The 20,076-nt window shown below is 37.3% G+C and overlaps 1 protein-coding gene across 6 annotated transcripts in view; it reads left to right on the top strand.

Moving 5' to 3' along the window:
• Positions 1-20,076, top strand: part of CCDC148 (coiled-coil domain containing 148) — a 249,751-nt gene that overhangs the window by 58,243 nt on the left and 171,432 nt on the right. For 5 of the 6 annotated variants that reach the window (XM_054699743.1, XM_054699744.1, XM_054699742.1 and 2 more), the window contains 2 exons: positions 16,459-16,519; positions 17,456-17,574. In XM_054699743.1, the coding sequence (XP_054555718.1) occupies positions 16,459-16,519; positions 17,456-17,574 (180 nt within the window). Of the gene's footprint in view, positions 1-16,458; positions 16,520-17,455; positions 17,575-20,076 lie in introns of those variants that run through there. The other variant, XM_054699745.1, reaches the window with a different exon arrangement.

Below are 20,076 nucleotides of genomic sequence, written 5' to 3'. Positions count from 1 at the left end.
CCACTGCATAAACGCAAAACATTCTCTTAGTGTGAAAGAACTTTAATAGAAAGTGTGCAAAGAGAGAGAAGAAAGGGTAATGGTTTTCCAAAAAACACTCAAAGTTAGTTTCCCAATGAAATTCCCAAATTTCCCCATCCGTTCATGGGCAGAGGTCTAGCCAAACTGGGTTGGCTCAAAGTTTGGGCCATTGAAGCCCAAAAATTTGCCACAAGTTTTAGGCACCTTCTGGCAGGGAGCCAGAGGGATGGAAACAGAGCAGAAGAGAACATGCAAGTTTGGGACAAAAAGAACAAATCACAGGGCAAATCAAGTTAATCACCGCTATTGTCAACCTCCCCTTGGGTTTCTCACCCACCTCTCTTCTAAGTATCGCTACATGTTTTGACTTCAGGCATCTCCTTCCATGTCCCCTAAGTTCCGGATGCAAATGCAAAGTCAAGAAGCAAGTGGCCCTTCATTTGTCTCTCTGCTCCATGTACCTCCTCTAAGACTTCCTTCTTGTCTACTCCTCCTCCCTATTCATCACCACCCTTCATTAGGTGGGGCAAGGAACATAGAACCTCCCCTTTTTTATGGAGATTATAATTAGAAATATACCACAGTTTATTTATACTGGAAATAATGCTACTAACCATTCTTACATGTATCTTCTGAAGAAAAGGTGTGCACATTTCCATTGGGTATATTTAGGATTAGAATGACTGAGACATAGTAGCTGACCTGCCAGTGAGTTCTCTAAAGCAGTTGTACCAATTCACATTCCCACCAGCAATGTGGCATGCTCTGGCTGTTGTATAGTCTTACTAACATTTGGCATTTTCTCTTTTTCATTTTAACTACCTTACTGTGTTTATAGAGGTATTGCATTTGAGTTGGATTTTCCTAATGAATAAAATTGATCAAATTGAGCCCTTTTAATTTGTTTATTGGTCATTTCAGAATACTTTTATTGTCTTCTGCCCTATTTTCTATTCAGTTGTTTGCATTTTCCCTATTAATTGATAGATATATATGTACATACATATATATATATATGTGTGTGTGTGTGTATATATATATATATATATATACACACACACCATAAAATATATACAAGTCTTTTGTTGAATATACGCCCTGCAAATATAATACATCTTTCCACTCTTTGGCTTGCTACCACTCTCTCTTAATGGTATTTTTGAATGAATAAACATTTTAATTTTAAGATTTTTTTAACTTACTATAATTTCCATTTATGATTAACAGGGATTTTTTGGTGAATTGTTTAAGAAATCTTTGCCAACTCCATGGTCATGAATAGTTCTATGTTTTCTTGTAAAAACCTCATTTTTAATCCTTCACATCTAGATCTTTAATACATCTGGAATTGATTTCTGTGAATGTTGGGAGGCAGTGTGTCAAGATTCATTTTTTCCACATGGGTAGTCAACTGACCCAGGACTGTTTATTGAATACTGTTCTTTACACATTACATAGCAAATGTCATGAATCAGGTGATGATAAACATATGGATATGTTTCTTTTTTTTTTTTTTTTAAATATTAAATTTTATTTTTATATTCCCCCATACAATTGCAAACGCCCCATTCTGACCCCAATCCTTCCCCTCCCGCCCCCCACCCCCAAAAAGTGTCTCTGGTTCATAGTTTTTTGTTGATTTTGATTTTCACTTTCTTATATTCATTTTCCTGGTCCCTTATTTAAGTTTTCTAGATTCCTGCTATGAGTGAGACCATCCGGTATTTTTCTTTTCTTTTTGCTTATTTCGCTGAGCATGATCCCTTCCAGTGCCATCCATGTTGCTGCAAATTGCATGTGTTTATCTTTTTTGAATGCTGAGTAATATTCCATGGTATATATGTACCACATCTTCTTGATCCAGTCATCTATTTTTGGGCATTTGGGTTGTTTCCAAAGCTTAGCTATTGTAAACAGTGCTGCTATAAACATAGGAGTGCAGGTGCTCTTTGGAATTGATGTTTCTGTGTCCTTTGGGTAAATACCTAGGAGTGGAATTGCTGGATCATATGGAAGCTCTATGTTTAGTAGGTCCAGAAATCTCCACACAGCTCTCCATAGTGGTTGGACCAGTTTGCACTCCCACCAACAGTGCACAAGAGTTCCTTTTTCTCCACATCCTCGCCAACATTTGTTGTTGCTAGTTTTTTTAATATGTGCCATTCTCACTGGTGTGAGATGGTATCTCATGGTAGTTTTGATTTGCATTTCCCTGATTACAAGTGATGTTGAACATTTTTTCATATGTCTGTTGGCCATTTGCATTTCCTCTTCAGAGAAGTTTCTTTTTAGCTCTTCTGCCCATTTTTTGACTGGATTATTTTCTTTGTTGTTGCTGAGTCTCATCAGCTCTTCGCAGATTTTTGTGATCAGTCCTTTATCATTAGTGTTGGGTGCAAAAATGTTCTCCCAGTTGGTGGGGTTTCTCTTTGTTTTTGTTATTGTCTCTTTTGCTGTGCAGAAGCTCTTTAATTTGATGTAGTCCCAGCTGTTTATCTTTCTCTTCACTATCACTGCTTTGGGTGATGTGTCTGTAAAGATGTCTTTGATGTGCAAATCCTGTAGTGTTTCGCCTATATTTCCTTCTATGTATTTTATGGTTTCAGGTCTTATGTCTAGTTCTTTAATCCATTTTGAGTTGATTTTTGTGTATGGTGTGAGGTAGTGGTCAAGCTTCATTCTTTTGCATGTAGCGACCCAGTTTTCCCAGCACCATTTATTGAACAAACTTTCTTTGCTCCAATGCATAGTCTTTGCTCCTTTGTCAAAGATTAGTTGACCATAAATCTGTGGGTTTATTTCTGGATTTTCTATTCGATTCCATTGGTCTGTATGTCTGTTCTTGTTCCAATACCATGCAGTTTTGATGATTATGGCTTTGTAGTATAGTTTGAAGTCTGGGAGTGTGATGCCTCCATTTCCTTCTTTTTTTTTTCAGTAGAGCTTTGGCTATTCGGGGTTTTTGGTGATTCCATATGAATTTCATCAATAATCGTTCTATTTCTTTGAAGAATGCCATTGAGATTTTGATTGGAATAGCATTGAATCTGTATATTGCTTTTGGTAGGATGGCCATTTTAATAATGTTTATTCTTCCAATCCATGAGCAGGGGATGTCTTTCCATTTCTTTGTGTCTTCTTCTATTTCTTTTAACAGTGTTTTATAGTTTTCTTTGTATAGGTCCTTTACCTCTTTTGTTAGATTTATTCCCAAATATTTGATTTTTTTTGTTTCGATAATAAAAGGGGTGGTTTTTTTGATTTCTTCTTCTTCAGATTTATTGTTTGTGTATAGGAAGGCTACTGACTTTTGCGTGTTGATTTTGTATCCTGCCACTTTACTGAATTGATTGATGAGTTGAATTAGTTTTTCTGTGGAGATTTTGGGGTTCTCTATGTATATTATCATATCATCTGCAAATAGTGATAGTTTGACTTCTTCTTTTCCTATTTGGATTCCTTGGATGTCTTTCTCTTGTCTTATTGCTCTGGCTAGGACTTCCAGTATTATATTGAAAAGCAGTGGTGAGAGTGGACATCCTTGTCTTGTTCCAGATCTTAATGGAATTGCTTTCAGCTTTTCACCATTGAGAATGATACTGGCTGTTGGCTTGTCATAGATGGCCTTTATGATGTTGAGGTATGTTCCTTGTATCCCAAGAATTTCAAGGGCTTTTATCATGAATGGGTGTTGCACTTTGTCGAAAGCTTTCTCAGCATCTATTGATATTATCATATGGTTTTTATATTTCTTTTTGTTGATGTGTTGGATAACGTTGATTGATTTTCGGATGTTAAACCATCCTTGTGCCCCTGGAATGAATCCCACTTGGTCGTGGTGAATTATCTTATGGATACATTGTTGGATTCTGATAGCTAAAATTTTATTGAGGATTTTTGCATCAGTGTTCATTAGGGAGATTGGCCTATAGTTTTCCTTTTTTGTGTTGTCCTTATTCGGTTTTGGTATTAGTGTAATATTGGCTTCATAGAACGTGTTTGGTATTGTCCCTTCCTTCTCAATTTTTTGGAAGAGTTTGTGAAGGATAGGCACTAATTCGTCTCTGAATGTTTGGTAGAATTCATTTGTAAATCCATCAGGTCCTGGGCTTTTGTTTTTGGGGAGGTTTTTAATTACCATTTCAATTTCGCTGCTTGTAATTGGTCTGTTTAGGTGTTCTATTTCTTCTTTATCTAGCTTTGGGTGATTGTAGAGTTGGAGGAATTTGTCCATCTCCTCTAGATTGTTGAACTTGTTTCCATATAACTGTTCATAGTAGTTACTGATTATTCTTTTGATTTCTGCTGTGTCCGTTGTGATTTCTCCTCTTTCATTTATGATTCTGTGTATTTGTGCTTTCTCCCTTTTTTCCTTTGTGAGCCTGGCTAGGGGTTTGTCTATTTTATTTATTTTTTCAAAGAACCAGCTCTTGGTTTCATTGATCTTTTGGATTGTTTTTTTAGTTTCAATTTCATTTATTTCTGCTTTGGTTTTTATTATTTCTTTTCTTCTACTGGTTCTGGGGTTTTTTTGTTGTTCTTTTTCTAGATCTTTGAGCTTCGAGATTAGGTTGTTTCTTTGAGTTCTTTCTTGTTTTTTGATGTGAGCTTCTATTGCTATATATTTTCCTCTTATTACTGCTTTTGCTGCATCCCATACATTTAGGATATTGGTGTCCTCCTTGTCATTCAATTCAAAGAATTTTTTAATTTCTTCTTTGATCTCCTCGTTAGTCCAGTGGTCTTCCAGTAGTGTGGCTTTTAATCTCCATGAGGTAGGATAGTTCCTTGCCTTCTTTTTATGATTTATTTCTAGTTTGATGCCTTCGTGGTCAGAAAAGATGGTTGGTATGATTTCAATCTTGGTGTATCTGTTGATGTTTGTCTTGTGCCCCAGTATGTGATCGATCCTGGAGAATGATCCGTGTGCGCTTGAGAAAAATGTGTACTCCGTTTTTTTTGGGTTTAGTGTTCTATAGATGTCTGTTAAGCCCAAATGCTCTAGGTCCTTATTTAGAGCTTTAGTTTCTTTACTTATTTTTTGTCTTGTTGATCTATCCATTGTTGATAGTGGTGTGTTGAAGTCTCCCACTACATATGTGTTTTCTCTGATGTCTGTTTTCAGAGAGGACAACAGTTGTCTGATATATTTTGGTGCTCTTTCGTTTGGTGAGTATATGTTAATGAGTGTTATTTCTTCTTGAAGTATTGTCCCCTTAATCATAATGTAGTGACCATTGGGGTCTCTTTTTATTTTTTTGAGTTTGAAGTCTGTTTTATCTGATATAAGTATAGCTGTTCCTGCTTTCTTTTTTGGCCCATTTGCTTGTAGGATTGTTTTCCATCCTTTGACTTTGAGCCTATTTTTATCTTTTGTAGCTAAATGTGTTTCCTGGAGACAGCAAAAGGTTGGGTTTTGTTTCTTAATCCAGGCTGCAACTCTGTGTCTTTTTGTTGAAGAGTTTAGTCCATTTACATTTAGAGTTAATATTGATATGTTAGCATCTGTATTTGCCATTATGTTTGTCTTTCCTTTGATTTTATTTATCTATTCTTTTAATAACTTTTTTTTTTTTTTTTGGTCTTCTTTCGTTGTTATTCGTCCCTCTGAGGTTCTGGCTTTAGGATTCCTTGTAGTATTTTTTGGAGTGGGGGTTTAGTCGCAATGAAATTCCGGAGTTTCTCTTTGTCTGGGAAGGTCCATATTCTTTCTTCATGGAGGAAAGAGAGCTTTGCGGGATAGAGTATTCTTGGTTGGCATCTGTTTTCTTGGAGTCTGTTGACTATGTCCCTCCACTCTCTCCTTGCCCGTAGTGTTTCTTCAGAGAAGTCTGATGTCAGCCTGATTGGTTTTCCTTTGAATGTTATCTGTTTCTTCCCTCTTGTCAGCTTCATTATTTTTTCCTTGTCCTGGATTCTTGGGAGCTTTACTATTATGTGTCTTGCTGTGTTTTTCCTTTCGTCGTGGAAGTTTGGTGTTCTTCTTGCTTCTTGTATATCAATTTTCAGCTCCTTCTTCTCATTTGGGAAGTTCTCTTCAATTATATCCATGAATATTTTCTCTGTTCCTACATCTCTCTCCTCTCCTTCTGGAATTCCTATAACTCTTATATTTCCTTTCCTCATGGAGTCAGATAGTTCCCGAAGTCTTTCTTCATTCTTTTTCCTTCGTACTTCTCTTTCCTTTTCTGTTTTGGTTCTTTTTATTTCTGTGTCTTCAAGATTACTTATTCGTTCTTCCATTTCATCTATTCTGCTTTCATTGCTTTTCCCAGAGTTCTTTAGTTCCTCCATTAATTCTTTGATCTCCTGCATTTCTCTTACTTCCCTCTTTAGGGACTCAATTTCCTTCTTCTGATCTATCACTTTTTTAATCATGGCAATTTTAAATTCTCTTTCTGGAAGGCTCAGAAGTTCTTCCAAGTTGCTGTCGTTGCAATCTGGGGAGTGGTTTTCTTTTTGTGGTGTGCTTCTTTCCTGAGGAGTTTTTAGGTTGCGTGTGGTTCTTCTACTCCCTACTGTCTGTTTTCTAATTTGTCGTATGCGTTGGGACACTGTGTTGCTCGGACTGACTGACATCTTGGGTGAACTTCTCTGCTCCCCTCTGGCTCTTCCAGGAGCCATCTCTGTCTTCTGGGGGAGCTTTCTGCTGGTTTTAGGCAGTTTTTACTGAAGAAATGTCCCTGTTCTCAAATGGCGAAGCGGGATGCAGTCCCTGCGCCTCCGGTTTCAGGCACACTCTTCTGCGCACCCGGTCTGCCCCGGACGTGGGTGCCTGCTCCCTCTGTGGGCTCAGACTGCTGGTCGGAAGGGGCCTGGCGTGGAATAACTTCCCGGCTGGCCACTGGGTCCTCCAGAAACCTTCTGCCCTTTTCAAGCAGTCTTAAGAAATGTCCTGTTTTATAGGGTGTTAGTGACTTTTTTTTTCCTGGTCGCTAGGTGGCGCCAGAGATCTCTCCTATTGTCCTTGGGGGGCTGTTTTTCGCCTCCCCCCACCCCGTGGGACAGAGAACAGAGCGGGAATGGTAGGGTACACCTCAACAGCTTTGGGGTGCTGTGTCTGCCTTGAGCCCCACCGTCGTGGAGAACCCACGCCCCGAATTTTCGTGCCCCGGGTCTCAGTTCAAAGCCCTCAGTTCCAGGACGCGGGCTGTAGCCCAGTTCAGTGGCGCGGGAATGGCGCCTTTTGCACCGCTCCCGTGCCTGGGCGCCTGGTTCCTGCTCACTCAGGGAGGGACCTTCACCTCAGTGAGGACCTCCGTGCGTCTCCCCGCAAGCCTAGGTCGTCTCCCCGCAAGCCTAGGTCGCAGGCGCGGGGACCTGGGCAGCCGTGATCCAGGTCTGCACTTGCTTTTCAAGCTCCCCGAGCGCGCCGCGTTTCTGCGCCAGCTTACCGGCAGCCCGGGCTGTGTGCGAGTCTCCAGGGGTCTTTGTTCTTCTCTAATGGCGCCAGGAGCCGTTCGCTCACCGCCGCGGCGGATCCTGCAGGGTTCGCCTCAGCTCCCGTTCACGGGGTGTGGTGGCTGCAATAGTTCCTTTCCACTCACAGTCCCGCTTGCTGCGTCGTTTGTTCTTGTGGGCCGTTTTGGTTTGTTGTTTCCTCCTCTCTGCCGGTCGGAGAGTGCCGCCTCTGTGGGCGGGGGAGGGGAGCAGGGTTCTGCGCTTCCCTCCCTTCTAGTCCTCTTTTATGGCCACTTTCTTCTTCGGGTAGTTGGCTGGCATCACCCGTTTATCTTCCGTGTCCCAGTTCTCACTGGGACCTGCCGCTTTTCCTCCCTATTAACTTTTTTTAATGGGAGATCTTACTCGCAGCGTCTCCTCGCCGCCATGTTGCTCCGCCCCTCTCTCTGGATATGTTTCTTAACTATACTGTTCATTCTCTTGACTATACTGTTCATCCTATCATGTCAATTACTCCTTGCCTTTATTACTGCAGCTTTATAGTAGACCTTGATACATGACATTGGAAATTCTACAACTTTGTTCTCTTCTTTAGGATTCCTTTAGCTACATTTGTCCTATGTATTTCTATAATATTTTTAAAATCAGGTTACCAATTTTCACTGAAAAAAATCATCTAGAATTTCAATTGAGATTGTATAAATCAGTTTGGAGGAGTTGATCTTGTTGCAATATTGTGTCCTTCCACCATTTAAGTAATTGACTCAAAGACCCACAATTTATAAGTAGTAGTGTTGAAAATGAATCTCTGGTAGTGTTATTCCAAACCCCAACATTACTCTAGAGTTAAGAAATACTTTCTTTTTTTAAAGGATGTGATATTTTTGTTTCCATTATATTTCAAACAAACCTATTTTGTAGGCCTAATGTATTTTCTATCAGACAATTTTTTAACACCTCCCATTACACAGATATATTGTATCCATGTCTGTCAATGATGACTAATGTAGCCATGTATTAGCAACTTTCATATATTGTTTTATTATTGACCATTAATAAATTTGAGCCAAAGTATTTAAATGTTAATTTTATTTTTGTTTCTTTTTTACCCCCTCCAAGTATAATTATTGAGGTAACATGTGTGTTTTAGTGGGTATAGGTTGAAACCTCTACAAATATGTCTTTACACTATACCCACCTCCAATAGTCCTCCACCCTGCGCTTCAATGATACCTTTCTGGTCAAGTGGAAAATCTTATGCAGTCAAATGTTTACTGCTTGTCCTTGTGTTACTTGTCCCTCTCCACCCTCTTACCCCTCCACTCCCACACCCCAGGCAGAAAGGGTAACTCTTTCCTTCTTTCTCTGAGAGAGAAACTTATTTTCCTTCTACCTCCCCAGCTTTCATAGGATATTATTAAGGTTTTCAATATAAGGATTTTCAAATCATTGTTACGAGAATATGGATCCCTGTGGAAGGAAACCAGGCAATAAAGAATAGTGAATTTCTCTTTTCTGTGTAAAGGACTAGGTTGAAACTAAAGTTGAAACAGGAAAATCCCTTTGATATCTATTTATACCCTGCCATTCTGCCCTCTATCAAATGTTACCTCTTCTCCAGGTGGAGCTGCTTGTACAGAGGTGGTTGCCTGTCCTACTGGAAGTCTGATCCAGACCCACCTTAATACTCACCATTGCTGCTTCAAAATCATCTGCCTACCTCCTCTGCAGTAAAACATCTATCAATAGTTATTTCAGTTTATCTAATCTAAATAGTGAGATTTTTTGATAGGAAGGAAAGATGCCTTCTTTGTTTTTTTTTTTGTTTTTTTTTTTTTTTATAGTATTTTTTTTTTTTATAGAGGCATGCTTTATTTATTTGTTTGCTGGTTTGTTTGTTTGTTTTGTTTATACATGCACTGGGTACAGTCAGAAGCACGGGAGGGTGAGAGAATTCACCAGAGCCAGAGCAGGGAGCAGAGCAGGCAGAAGGACCGAAGTACACTGCTGAGGGGAGCAGCGGGCAGCAGGAGAGGTCTGCACGCTATGTGGGACCCTCCTCCGGTGGCCGGGGAGCAGCCGGGGATCGAACCGGCGCCGCAGAGGCCGCGGGCAGCTTCGCAACCCAGCGCTCAACCGCTGCGCCACCGGGGAGGCCCGATGCCTTCTTTGTTAACCCAAAGTTGAGGGAACTGGAAAGAGGAAATAGGAAATGAACACAATTTTCTTTTTTTCTCTTTCTTTTCCCCGGATTTTGTTTTTCATCACTCTTTCTCTTCCTCCTTGTAAACTTTATTTAAAGTCCTTCAATCTTTTCCTTAGTTTCTCCATGTTCTAGCCTAGAGAATTTTTCCTTAACAGGCATAATACAAAAATGAATTAATATTCCTTACCTGTTATAATTCTCTCGTGCATTCAAAACTGTACTAATCCTCTTGTGTTTCAGGCACCATCATTTATCAATTTTATGGTCTTGATTGTTAGAGTGATGGATTGCTGATTTTATTTTTTAAAAAACCTATAGTGTAACATTTAAAAGAAATTTTTCCTTGCATAATTGATCTTTTAAGGAAAAACTATTTATTCTGGAGTGTCAAAAACCCATGGATACATCCTTCTGTGTTACTTTTTGATAGTGGAATTACGTTTCTGAGTATTTTCCCTCTTCAGGAACTACCTACACATCCTTTTACCCACTCTCTTTAGGCTATGTTGAAGCTGCAAATGTAACTCCATTTGAGTTTTAAAATAAGAAATTTTGCTAGCTGTAATTTTCTCCTGCTATATTGAAGAGCAATGACAGTAATATATTTTGGTATTTTATCCTGTTCCTTTATTGATGTGTACTTTTCTAGACAAATTTTTATACTGCTTTATATGAAGAGGCATCAAAATCTCCTGGGTGCTTCATATTACCCCAGCCTATTATCAGTTGGGAGTTTTGTTTGGCTGAAAGTTACAGAACCTGATTGCAAAAGCTTGGGGATTTATTTTTTCTCATAACAACAAGTCCAGAGAGAAATAGTTTACTGTTGGTAAGGCAAATTCTTGATATCATTGGTGTCCAAGGCTCCCTTTGGCTTTCTCCTTTGCACTAGTTAGTATATATCTTTCATCCTAATACTACATAGTCAGGTCTAGTTTCACATCCACATTACAGGCAGAAAGAAAGGAGGAAGACAGGGAACAAGGAGAAGGGGAAATGCCTGCACAACAAAGAAAATCTTGCTTCCAAATTTCCATCAGACTTTTGGTAATACCTCACTAGCAAGAATTGTTTCACATTGTCACATAGAGCCCCTGGGTATTAAAAAAAGGGCTATTATTTTTACCCTGAACAAAATTAGGTTCTCTTTAGAAGGCAAAGAGGTGGAGAATGAATAGTGACACCTATCTGTGTCTGTCACAGTTTTAAACTTCATATGATATAATTTCCTCACCAGAATAGTAAAAAGCACATCAAAATATCATTTAATTGTTGAACTCTATAACCTTGTTATGGCCTTGATAGTAACAGTTTCCTCTTAATGAATAAGCTTGTAATCAAGAGAAAGAATAATGTATTATGAGCATTAATCAAAAGAAAATATACTGTATTTTAAATCATTTTATTAAAAGCATGTGTGAGGAAAAAAAAAGCATGTGTGAGAAGGAATTTTTCACACAAGGGACAGAAAATTTGTATTTAAATTATTCAATTATTTTCAAAATTAAAGGTAAAGTTAATTGAATATTTCAGGCTGGGCTCCACAGGATTATGGTGACTTGGTAAGTCAATGTGCTGGGGAAGTGGTCTAAGCTTGGCAGGGTCAGAAATGGATGTGACTGGGTGGTATAGCGCTGAGGTTCTCACTAGCAGAACCCACTGGATAATGACTTATAAAATTTTTTTTAAAGATTTGTTTATTTAGGCATACGAGAACTGGGCTACAAGCCAGAGGTATGGGGGGGTGAGAGGATTTACCAGATACAGAGTAGGAAACAGAATAGGTGGATTGACTGAAGTGAAATACACTGCTGAGAGGAGCAGAGGGCGAGACAGGAGAGGTCTGCTGCACCATGTGGGCAGCTCCCCGGCCAGGGATTGAACTCATGCTGCAGTGGCTGCGGATAGCTTCATAGTGCTGCATCTTAACCCCATGTGCCACCAGGGAGGCCCCCAATGACATAAACTTGAATGTAATTGCATTAATTCTATAACAAATGATATCATTATTTTGAGAGAGATTAGTTTATGACCCTTAATTATATAAATATACCCATATATATATATATATATATATATATATATATACATTCCTTTTATAAAAATGAAAAGACCTCATTATAGATTAAGCTGAATTCCCTTTGAGAGTAACTACCAGTTGCAGTATCATCTTCAGTTTGGTCTATTTGCAGACACTAGAGTTTCTTCTTTCTTTTGGGGAGCAAGAGAGGGAAGGGGAGAGCAAGAGAGAGATTAAAAGAGAAATTGAGAGAAACATGCATAGTATTGTTTTGTGTCTGTGTGTGTTTGCGTAGTTGTATCATATGCTGTGTATGTTGGTGATACTTGCTTGAAGATAAGATTTTTCTACTATACAAAGAATGCTCTTCTTAGCCTCAAGCTTTTGGAAAAGTAAGATAGCACAGATATCTTTAGATTGATAATACATGAAAACATAGTCCACATTTCTGCATGAAGGGGTTGTGTGTTGTGACTGGGAGCTGAAAAACTAGTCAAAGGGCATCTGTCAACTGCTGTTAACAAGAACTTATGATCAATGCTGAAACTCCCAAGGTGAAGTGGGAATGTTTCTCCTTCCTCGGTTCTTGAAATATACCTCAATTCACTGCCATTTTGGCTTGGAGTTTGTTCTTGATAATAATTTTACCTCATGCCACGGAGCCTAGATTTAAAAAATTGGAGAAGAGGAAGTGAAAACTATGAGTTGCCTATAATGCTTCCATGCCTTAGGGTCAGGACTGTGATCTTTAATGTAATCTCTTGATGCAGAAAATATATATATTGAATGTCTAATATATGCCAGGAACTAATTTAGGCACTCTCGAGAAATAGAAATGATCAGTTAAGGGTCTTGCTTTCACGGAACATATGTCCTAGTTGTAGAAATGAACAATAAGTAAATAAAACATAATATAACACCATATAATGAGAAGTGTTAAGAAGGAAAACAATTAGATTTAGGGGGTAAAGAGTGTTTGAGGGTAGAGGAAGCTATTTCAGATGAGATGAATAAAGCAAATGTCTCTGAAGAGTCTGAATAAATTTATATTCTTTAGTCTAATAGCTGATATATGTCCAGTAAGCATTGAAATAAATGAGTAAGTGCATCAGAATATATACACAAAACATAAGAGTAGCAAAGGAGAGGAGAAAAATCACCTCCATTCGGATTAGAAGAGGCTAAAGTAGGATACATAAGATGGGACCAAGAAATAAGTAGCATTGGCTAGAGAGGCAAAGGGAGGGAAAGGCATTCCAAGCATAAGTAACAGTATGCACAAAGGCAGGGAAGAACATTACCATAAACATAGTGGCTTAAACAATACAAATTTATTATCTTATGATTCTGGAGGTCAGATGTCTGAAATAGGTTTCATTGGATTAAAATCAACATGCCTTCTGGAGGTTCTGTGAGAGCATCTATTTCCTTACCTTTCCAACTTCTAGAAGTTGCCTGCATTTCTTGGGCCATGCCTCCATTCCATCATCTTCAAAGTCAGCAGAGTAGCATTTTCAAATTTTCTTCTCTCTGATCTCTGCATCTGTCATTACATCTCCCTATGTGATTATGACCCCTCTCCCTTCCTTTTATAAGGGCTCTTGTGAATGTTCATATTAAATAGGATCAACTTCAAGTTTACTGCCTAATGATTTCAGCTCAGATTGGATTTGACCACCAAATTGATTGTTATATAAACCTTCATTTTCAGAGATTTTTGCATTATGAAGATGAGATTTTGTGTCTGAAGTTCTCTGTGATATTGGTCATTTTTCTGGGCTTCAATCATCTCGCATGCTAAAATGAGACATTAGATTAAGTGTGCATGGTTCAGATTTGAAATCTGAATGTCTAGTTAATTCTCTGATATAAGAAACACTATAAGTCAGTCAGTTATATAATATCTCAACTTAATAATTCCTTAGTTCAGAGGCCCTCAGCATTCTTGAAAGGTGAGTAGTAATTATTTATGATTTATATAAAAAAATTTCAAGTATCTAGGTCAAGAAGTGCTCCTACTTGGTCTTCTAGGTAGTTGGAACTAACCTATGTTTCAAGTTAATGAAAACAGATTAGTTTTTGCTTGCAATTTGATTTCCAGAATGTATTCTAATGTGTCGTATGGTCATAAAGAGACTGAGAACGATGGTAACAAGCATTGTATGGGTTTCATAACTTTCCTGTGAAAAACAAAAGGAACAAATAAAACAGGGTCAGAGCAAGGAAACAGAAGGGAATCTGCAAAGCCCCATTTTGTTTCAGTCTCAGTCTTTGAGTCTCCATTCCGAGTGAAATGAGCCTTTATTCTAAAGGGGCTAGACTCCCAATTAAGGGAAGACTAAAGTTAATCAATCACAGACTGATCTCTCCTGGATGGGGGTGGTCAATGTGGGCATTTATGGGTGGGAAAATAAAATGAAAACTAGAGACTAGATGCAGTAGACCATAGCTGATGAACTGCCTGCTGAATGCAGAAGTGATGTGTTTGGAGACTTGTTTTATTTGTCTAGAAACTGTTAAAAAATGTATTTGATTATCTTTGAGCTCAAGATTCTGTTTTCTACTTTTCCTGTGGTGGTGTACCTTGTCACTTCTCTCATTTAATTTACCTAATGGCCCCTGAAGCCATTTATATTTGCTATTCCTGCCAGTAGATTGTGCTATCAAAGCAGATTTTTACAAAATTGAAAGATTATTGTTAGGATGGGAGGCTTTGGTACGGGTTTAGGAATTGTTATTGCAATTATTCTGTGGAGCTAGAAGACATCCAGTTACTGCCAGCTACATTTTATTTATTTCATCAAATAATAATTATTGAGTACTTATTGCTCTTACTAGGCACTAGAGATGCAATCAAGTATAAGAAAATCATCAGCCACATGTCTATTTAGGGAGGCAGACATCAAGCCAGTGAATATGCTGATATGAAGATTCATACAAATTATCATGGAAAGGAGTAGGATAGGATGACAGGAACAAGGGTACTCCCTTGATGGAGATGACTGGTTAGGTCTCTCCGCAGAGGTCAGTATAGTGGTCAAGTTGAAGGCAGAGTAGGAATCCCAGTAAAAAGAGGTAAGATGTGTCTTTGAGGCAGAGGGAACAGCAAGTGGGAAGGATTTAAAGCAGAAAAACTTGATATATTTGTGAAATAGAAATATCAGTATAGTTGGAAGATGAATGAGAGTGGAGAGATGAACAAGGGTAAGATCATGTAGATCATTTAAAGAAGTTTGGATACCATTTTTAAACAGCAATGGAAACCACAGAGAGGAATCAAGCAAAGTCAGACGAGAGTTTTTAAGAGGTTTCTTAGTTTGCTGTCTGGGAAATGAGCTGTAAGAGTTCAAAGGCAGGAGGTGATGGTGACTTGAGATACTGTGGGTGGACATCTGGGATATACATTGAAAAGAATCTTGAAGGAAAGGATGTGGATGTCAGTAAAAATCATACTCTTGGGAGGATTGTCAGTGTTATGAAAGGCTTGAAACAAGAATACCTTAACCAGAGAATCTATACAAATTCTATACTGGGATTTACATCACTATATTCCTAAAGTTGGTGGTCATTCACCATGATTCTTGTCTACTTGGTGGAGTTTCCAAAAGCCTTGGACTTTTTAAGATGATTTAGGTTATGGCAAAGGTCATTAGACTTAGTTCAACCTAGTGGATATGAGAAATCTTATGAAAAAAGGCACTGTTCCTTAAGGAGCCACTTAACTCATCGGTTTACCCTGGAGGTGATGTACTCTTAAATATATCAGTCCAGTTCAGTGCTATTGCAGGTTGGGTTCATGGGAAGTAGACGGTGAGGCACAGTTTGGGGCACAAAATATTTGTCAGGGATCCATAATGTAAAAGGAAAGAGGAGGAAGAAGGTTTGGGAAGATGAAGAATTCAATCCTGTGGCAAGTTCAACAAAGTCTGGGCCAACCTAGCACAGAGCTATGGAGCAAAAACTGCCCATCAGATCCCACACTGGGCCTTGCACTCTTCACTTGCTCAGCCACTTGATGGAGGCTGCTCCAGCAGTGGTATGCTTTTGGACAAGGCTGCTCTCTGCAGCTGAGGCCAGCTCTGAATGGGGTGATGGCATAATGTGCTTTCTAGAAGTGGATGGCACATCTCTGTGTCCATCACAAGGGCTATACTGCTTTATAGAAATAAAGAGTAATTTGGTTTGCTGCTCATTTCTTATGTAGTTTCTTTCCTCTTATGAATTCAAGATAAAGCACACACTTTTTTTTTTTTTAATCACGAGGTATTTATCTGTCACTGTGACAATCCAAGAAGCAGGAATTAAGAGGTAAAAGACTGGAAGGAAGAATTACAACAGGAAAGCAGAGAGGGAAAAATGAAGAGTGACTGAAAAGCAAGGAGAGGCAAATTTTAATAAAATAGAAGGAATTAGGGTACGTAGAACTTGACCTTATTTTAAGTCATTTGTGGAATATAAAGAACAGTAAGAGCAACCAAATAAGAAAAATAAAAACAGAACTGTAAATGCTCACAACAAAGTGGTGGTTACCAGAGGGAAAAGGCACAAAATATTTGTCAGGCATCCATAGCTTGGCGTCGGATGGTGACGGCATTTGGTGGTGGGTGTGGTGTGAAATACGTAGTTGCTGACGTGAGAAACTCTACCTGAAACCTGTATCATGCTGCAAACTGATGTGTACCTCCATAGAAAGAAAAAACACGATATTCAAAAAAGAAAAATTAACTCATAATAGAAAAGAAAGCAGTACAACTGATGTATCTTTAAAAAATAACATTGTGAAATTTTAACTGTCTGTTCTCCTTGACAGATGGTAAACATGGATAAAAGAGACCCTCCATTCATGACTCTTCAGAAAAACAATAGCTCAGGTACTTTTTCTACTTCCAGATCTGTTTTAAGATTTATATTTTACATATCATTTACATGATAAGATATTGGGATGTTGATTTGCAAAATTTTAGTAATGCAAAGCTTATTTGGTGGTCTATTGAGGGTTTTAATCTTCCAGCTAGTATTTTAATTTTCAACAGTAGCCTGGCCGGCCTTGCTTTCCTTCACTGTTTTTATCCTTAGGGCCTTTGAAACCTTCTTGTGTTCATCTGATCCATGATAGAACTGATAAATGTTAATTACTTTATGTGGAACAGATTAATTATTCATACAATTGAGGCAAAAGTAAATATTTTGCTTGAATTACTGAGGTTACTGTACTTTATGCTACTGACTTAGAATACCTTCTATGTTTTACTTTATCAAGATAATTAATATCATACTCAATTAGGATATTTTATGTATGTGAATAGAGACTGCCTGAACATTTTATATAAATTTAATTAGTCTTTTTTGGTCTATTAATTTTTTAGCTCTCAATTTCAGTTTTTTTTCCAAGTTTAACTGAAATTACTTTGATTTTTCTAAATTAGAAATGCAACTATTTCATAAAAATCTGTTTACTTAAATTGATTCATAATAATGTAATTCTCCAATATTCAAAGTTTATTCCTAACACATTTATATAAAAATGGTTCGAAAGTGGTGATTTTCTGAAATTTTTAGTATACTAACTTTAATGGAAGTATTCATTTTATGCCCACTAGAAAAAATGTTATGAAAAAAATTATATATTTTTTAAAAGTGTCTAAAGATAGAATTTCAAATATACTATGAAGTTATGACATATTATTATATTTATTTTAAAATATTTAAAAATAAGACCTGCAGTCAATATGTTGCCATAACTATATTTTGACTTCCAATAACATGATGCTATTTCTTTGTCATTTTCTGTGTTTGATAAAAAACAGATAATCTGGTTATCCATATGAAAAATGGAATAAGAAGCACCAAATATAAGCCAGTAGACTATCAACAATTGCATGCATTAACAGAAGCAAAATTAGCTTCTGCCTCTACAGAGCTAAAGGTTAGAAGTTGTGTATGTGTGTGTTCTAGTTTTGGAAAATTGAATTGCTAGGAAGTTTAATGATATTTACAATGTTAATGGGAAAATAAAATAACATTCTAAATAGTTTTTAGAATCTTTCAACTATTAGTAACAGTAAATAGCAGCTAACAATTATTGAATGCTCTCAGACACTATAGTATATAGTTTACATTCATTATTCATTTAATGTTCATAACAACCCTATGAGATCTGAATTCAACTTATTTTTTTAGAAGGACAGTTATTTAATTGGTTTTCAACAATTTCCAGCTTAATCTAAAAATTAAAATTGCTGGTAATTGCCAGTCATGAATTATCATTTGATTAAAAACTTATTCTGCAACACCATACCATCTGGTGCCTCTCTTTTCTAGAATTAATCTCTTTTGCACAGGTTATTTGCCTTGAGCCAAGGAAAAGTAAACCTGTCTAGATTTGAAAGGGGTTTATGTGGAGTAATTTTGCATAGTACTGTAGGACCCTGTATGGTTTACGATAACTTTAGCAGTATGTTTCCCTCTTGTGCAAATGTTACAGTTGATTAAAAGCAGTGTTTTCATTACTTACTTGTATAAAAATGTGGTTTGTTAATTTTTATTGTTAATATATTTCACAAAGGCAGCTTGCAATGATTCTACAGCATTTGATACTCTATTCTAGAAAAATCACCATCTATCCATAAGGTATATCCCCTCAAACAGAGATTAATTAAAAAGTAGGGCATTATTTGTTTGGTTGTGATGTAACTTTAAAGTTATCAAACATTCAAGGAAATTTCATGGGAAAATTGTTTACATAATATCCTACTTGCATATCTTTTTTTTTTTTTTTTTTTATCTTTAGAGACAGACTGTTTTATTTTAATGTTTTTTCATCTAGTTTTTCAAGTTTTTTTTAGCTTGAATATTTACACTGAATCATTCTAAGCATTTTATATTTTGTCATGCATTTTCTTTTTTTTTTTTATAATTATAATAGCTTTATTTTTTTTTTTAAATATTAAATTTTATTTTTATATTCCCCCATACAATTGCAAACGCCCCATTCTGACCCCAATCCTTCCCCTCCCGCCCCCCACCCCCAAAAAGTGTCTCTGGTTCATAGTTTTTTGTTGATTTTGATTTTCACTTTCTTATATTCATTTTCCTGGTCCCTTATTTAAGTTTTCTAGATTCCTGCTATGAGTGAGACCATCCGGTATTTTTCTTTTTCTTTTTGGCTTATTTCGCTGAGCATGATCCCTTCCAGTGCCATCCATGTTGCTGCAAATTGCATGTGTTTATCTTTTTTGAATGCTGAGTAATATTCCATGGTATATATGTACCACATCTTCTTGATCCAGTCATCTATTTTTGGGCATTTGGGTTGTTTCCAAAGCTTAGCTATTGTAAACAGTGTTGCTATAAACATAGGGGTGCAGGTGTTCTTTGGAATTGATGTTTCTGTGTCCTTTGGGTAAATACCTAGGAGTGGAATTGCTGGATCATATGGAAGCTCTATGTTTAGTAGGTCCAGAAATCTCCACACAGCTCTCCATAGTGGTTGGACCAGTTTGCACTCCCACCAACAGTGCACAAGAGTTCCTTTTTCTCCACATCCTCGCCAACATTTGTTGTTGCTAGTTTTTTTAATATGTGCCATTCTCACTGGTGTGAGATGGTATCTCATGGTAGTTTTGATTTGCATTTCCCTGATGACAAGTGATGGTGAACATTTTTTCATATGTCTGTTGGCCATTTGCATTTCCTCTTCAGAGAAGTTTCTTTTTAGCTCTTCTGCCCATTTTTGGACTGGATTATTTTCTTTGTTGTTGCTGAGTCTCATCAGCTCTTTGCAGATTTTTGTGATCAGTCCTTTATCATTAGTGTTGGGTGCAAAAATGTTCTCCCAGTTGGTGGGGTTTCTCTTTGTTTTTGTTATTGTCTCTTTTGCTGTGCAGAAGCTCTTTAATTTGATGTAGTCCCAGCTGTTTATCTTTCTCTTCACTATCACTGCTTTGGGTGATGTGTCTGTAAAGATGTCTTTGATGTGCAAATCCCGTAGTGTTTCGCCTATATTTCCTTCTATGTATTTTATGGTTTCAGGTCTTATGTCTAGTTCTTTAATCCATTTTGAGTTGATTTTTGTGTATGGTGTGAGGTAGTGGTCAAGCTTCATTCTTTTGCATGTAGCGACCCAGTTTTCCCAGCACCATTTATTGAACTACTTGCATATCTTTAACTTCTATCCAACGATTGTAGATACACCATATATATACATGTGGATACACATAAACATATACCTATATATTTTCTTCCAAGATAAAAATAAATATAAAATCCTATATACTTTACCCCCTAACATTTTGTTACATAATCTTTACAATATTTTAACTAGAATATGCCATTTACACCAGAAAATACATGTTTTTTATGAGCCTACTATTCACCTCGAAACAATAGTGGTGAAAAAAACTTAACCCTCATCCTCATAGAGTACCTT

This window comes from Talpa occidentalis, unplaced genomic scaffold, assembly GCF_014898055.3.
Source record: "Talpa occidentalis isolate TD23 unplaced genomic scaffold, MPIMG_talOcc4v2.1 talOcc4.3, whole genome shotgun sequence".
NCBI lineage: Eukaryota > Metazoa > Chordata > Mammalia > Eulipotyphla > Talpidae > Talpa > Talpa occidentalis.
The sequence above is the reverse complement of the archived record's forward strand: the minus strand, read 5'-3'. Positions and strand labels throughout refer to the sequence as shown.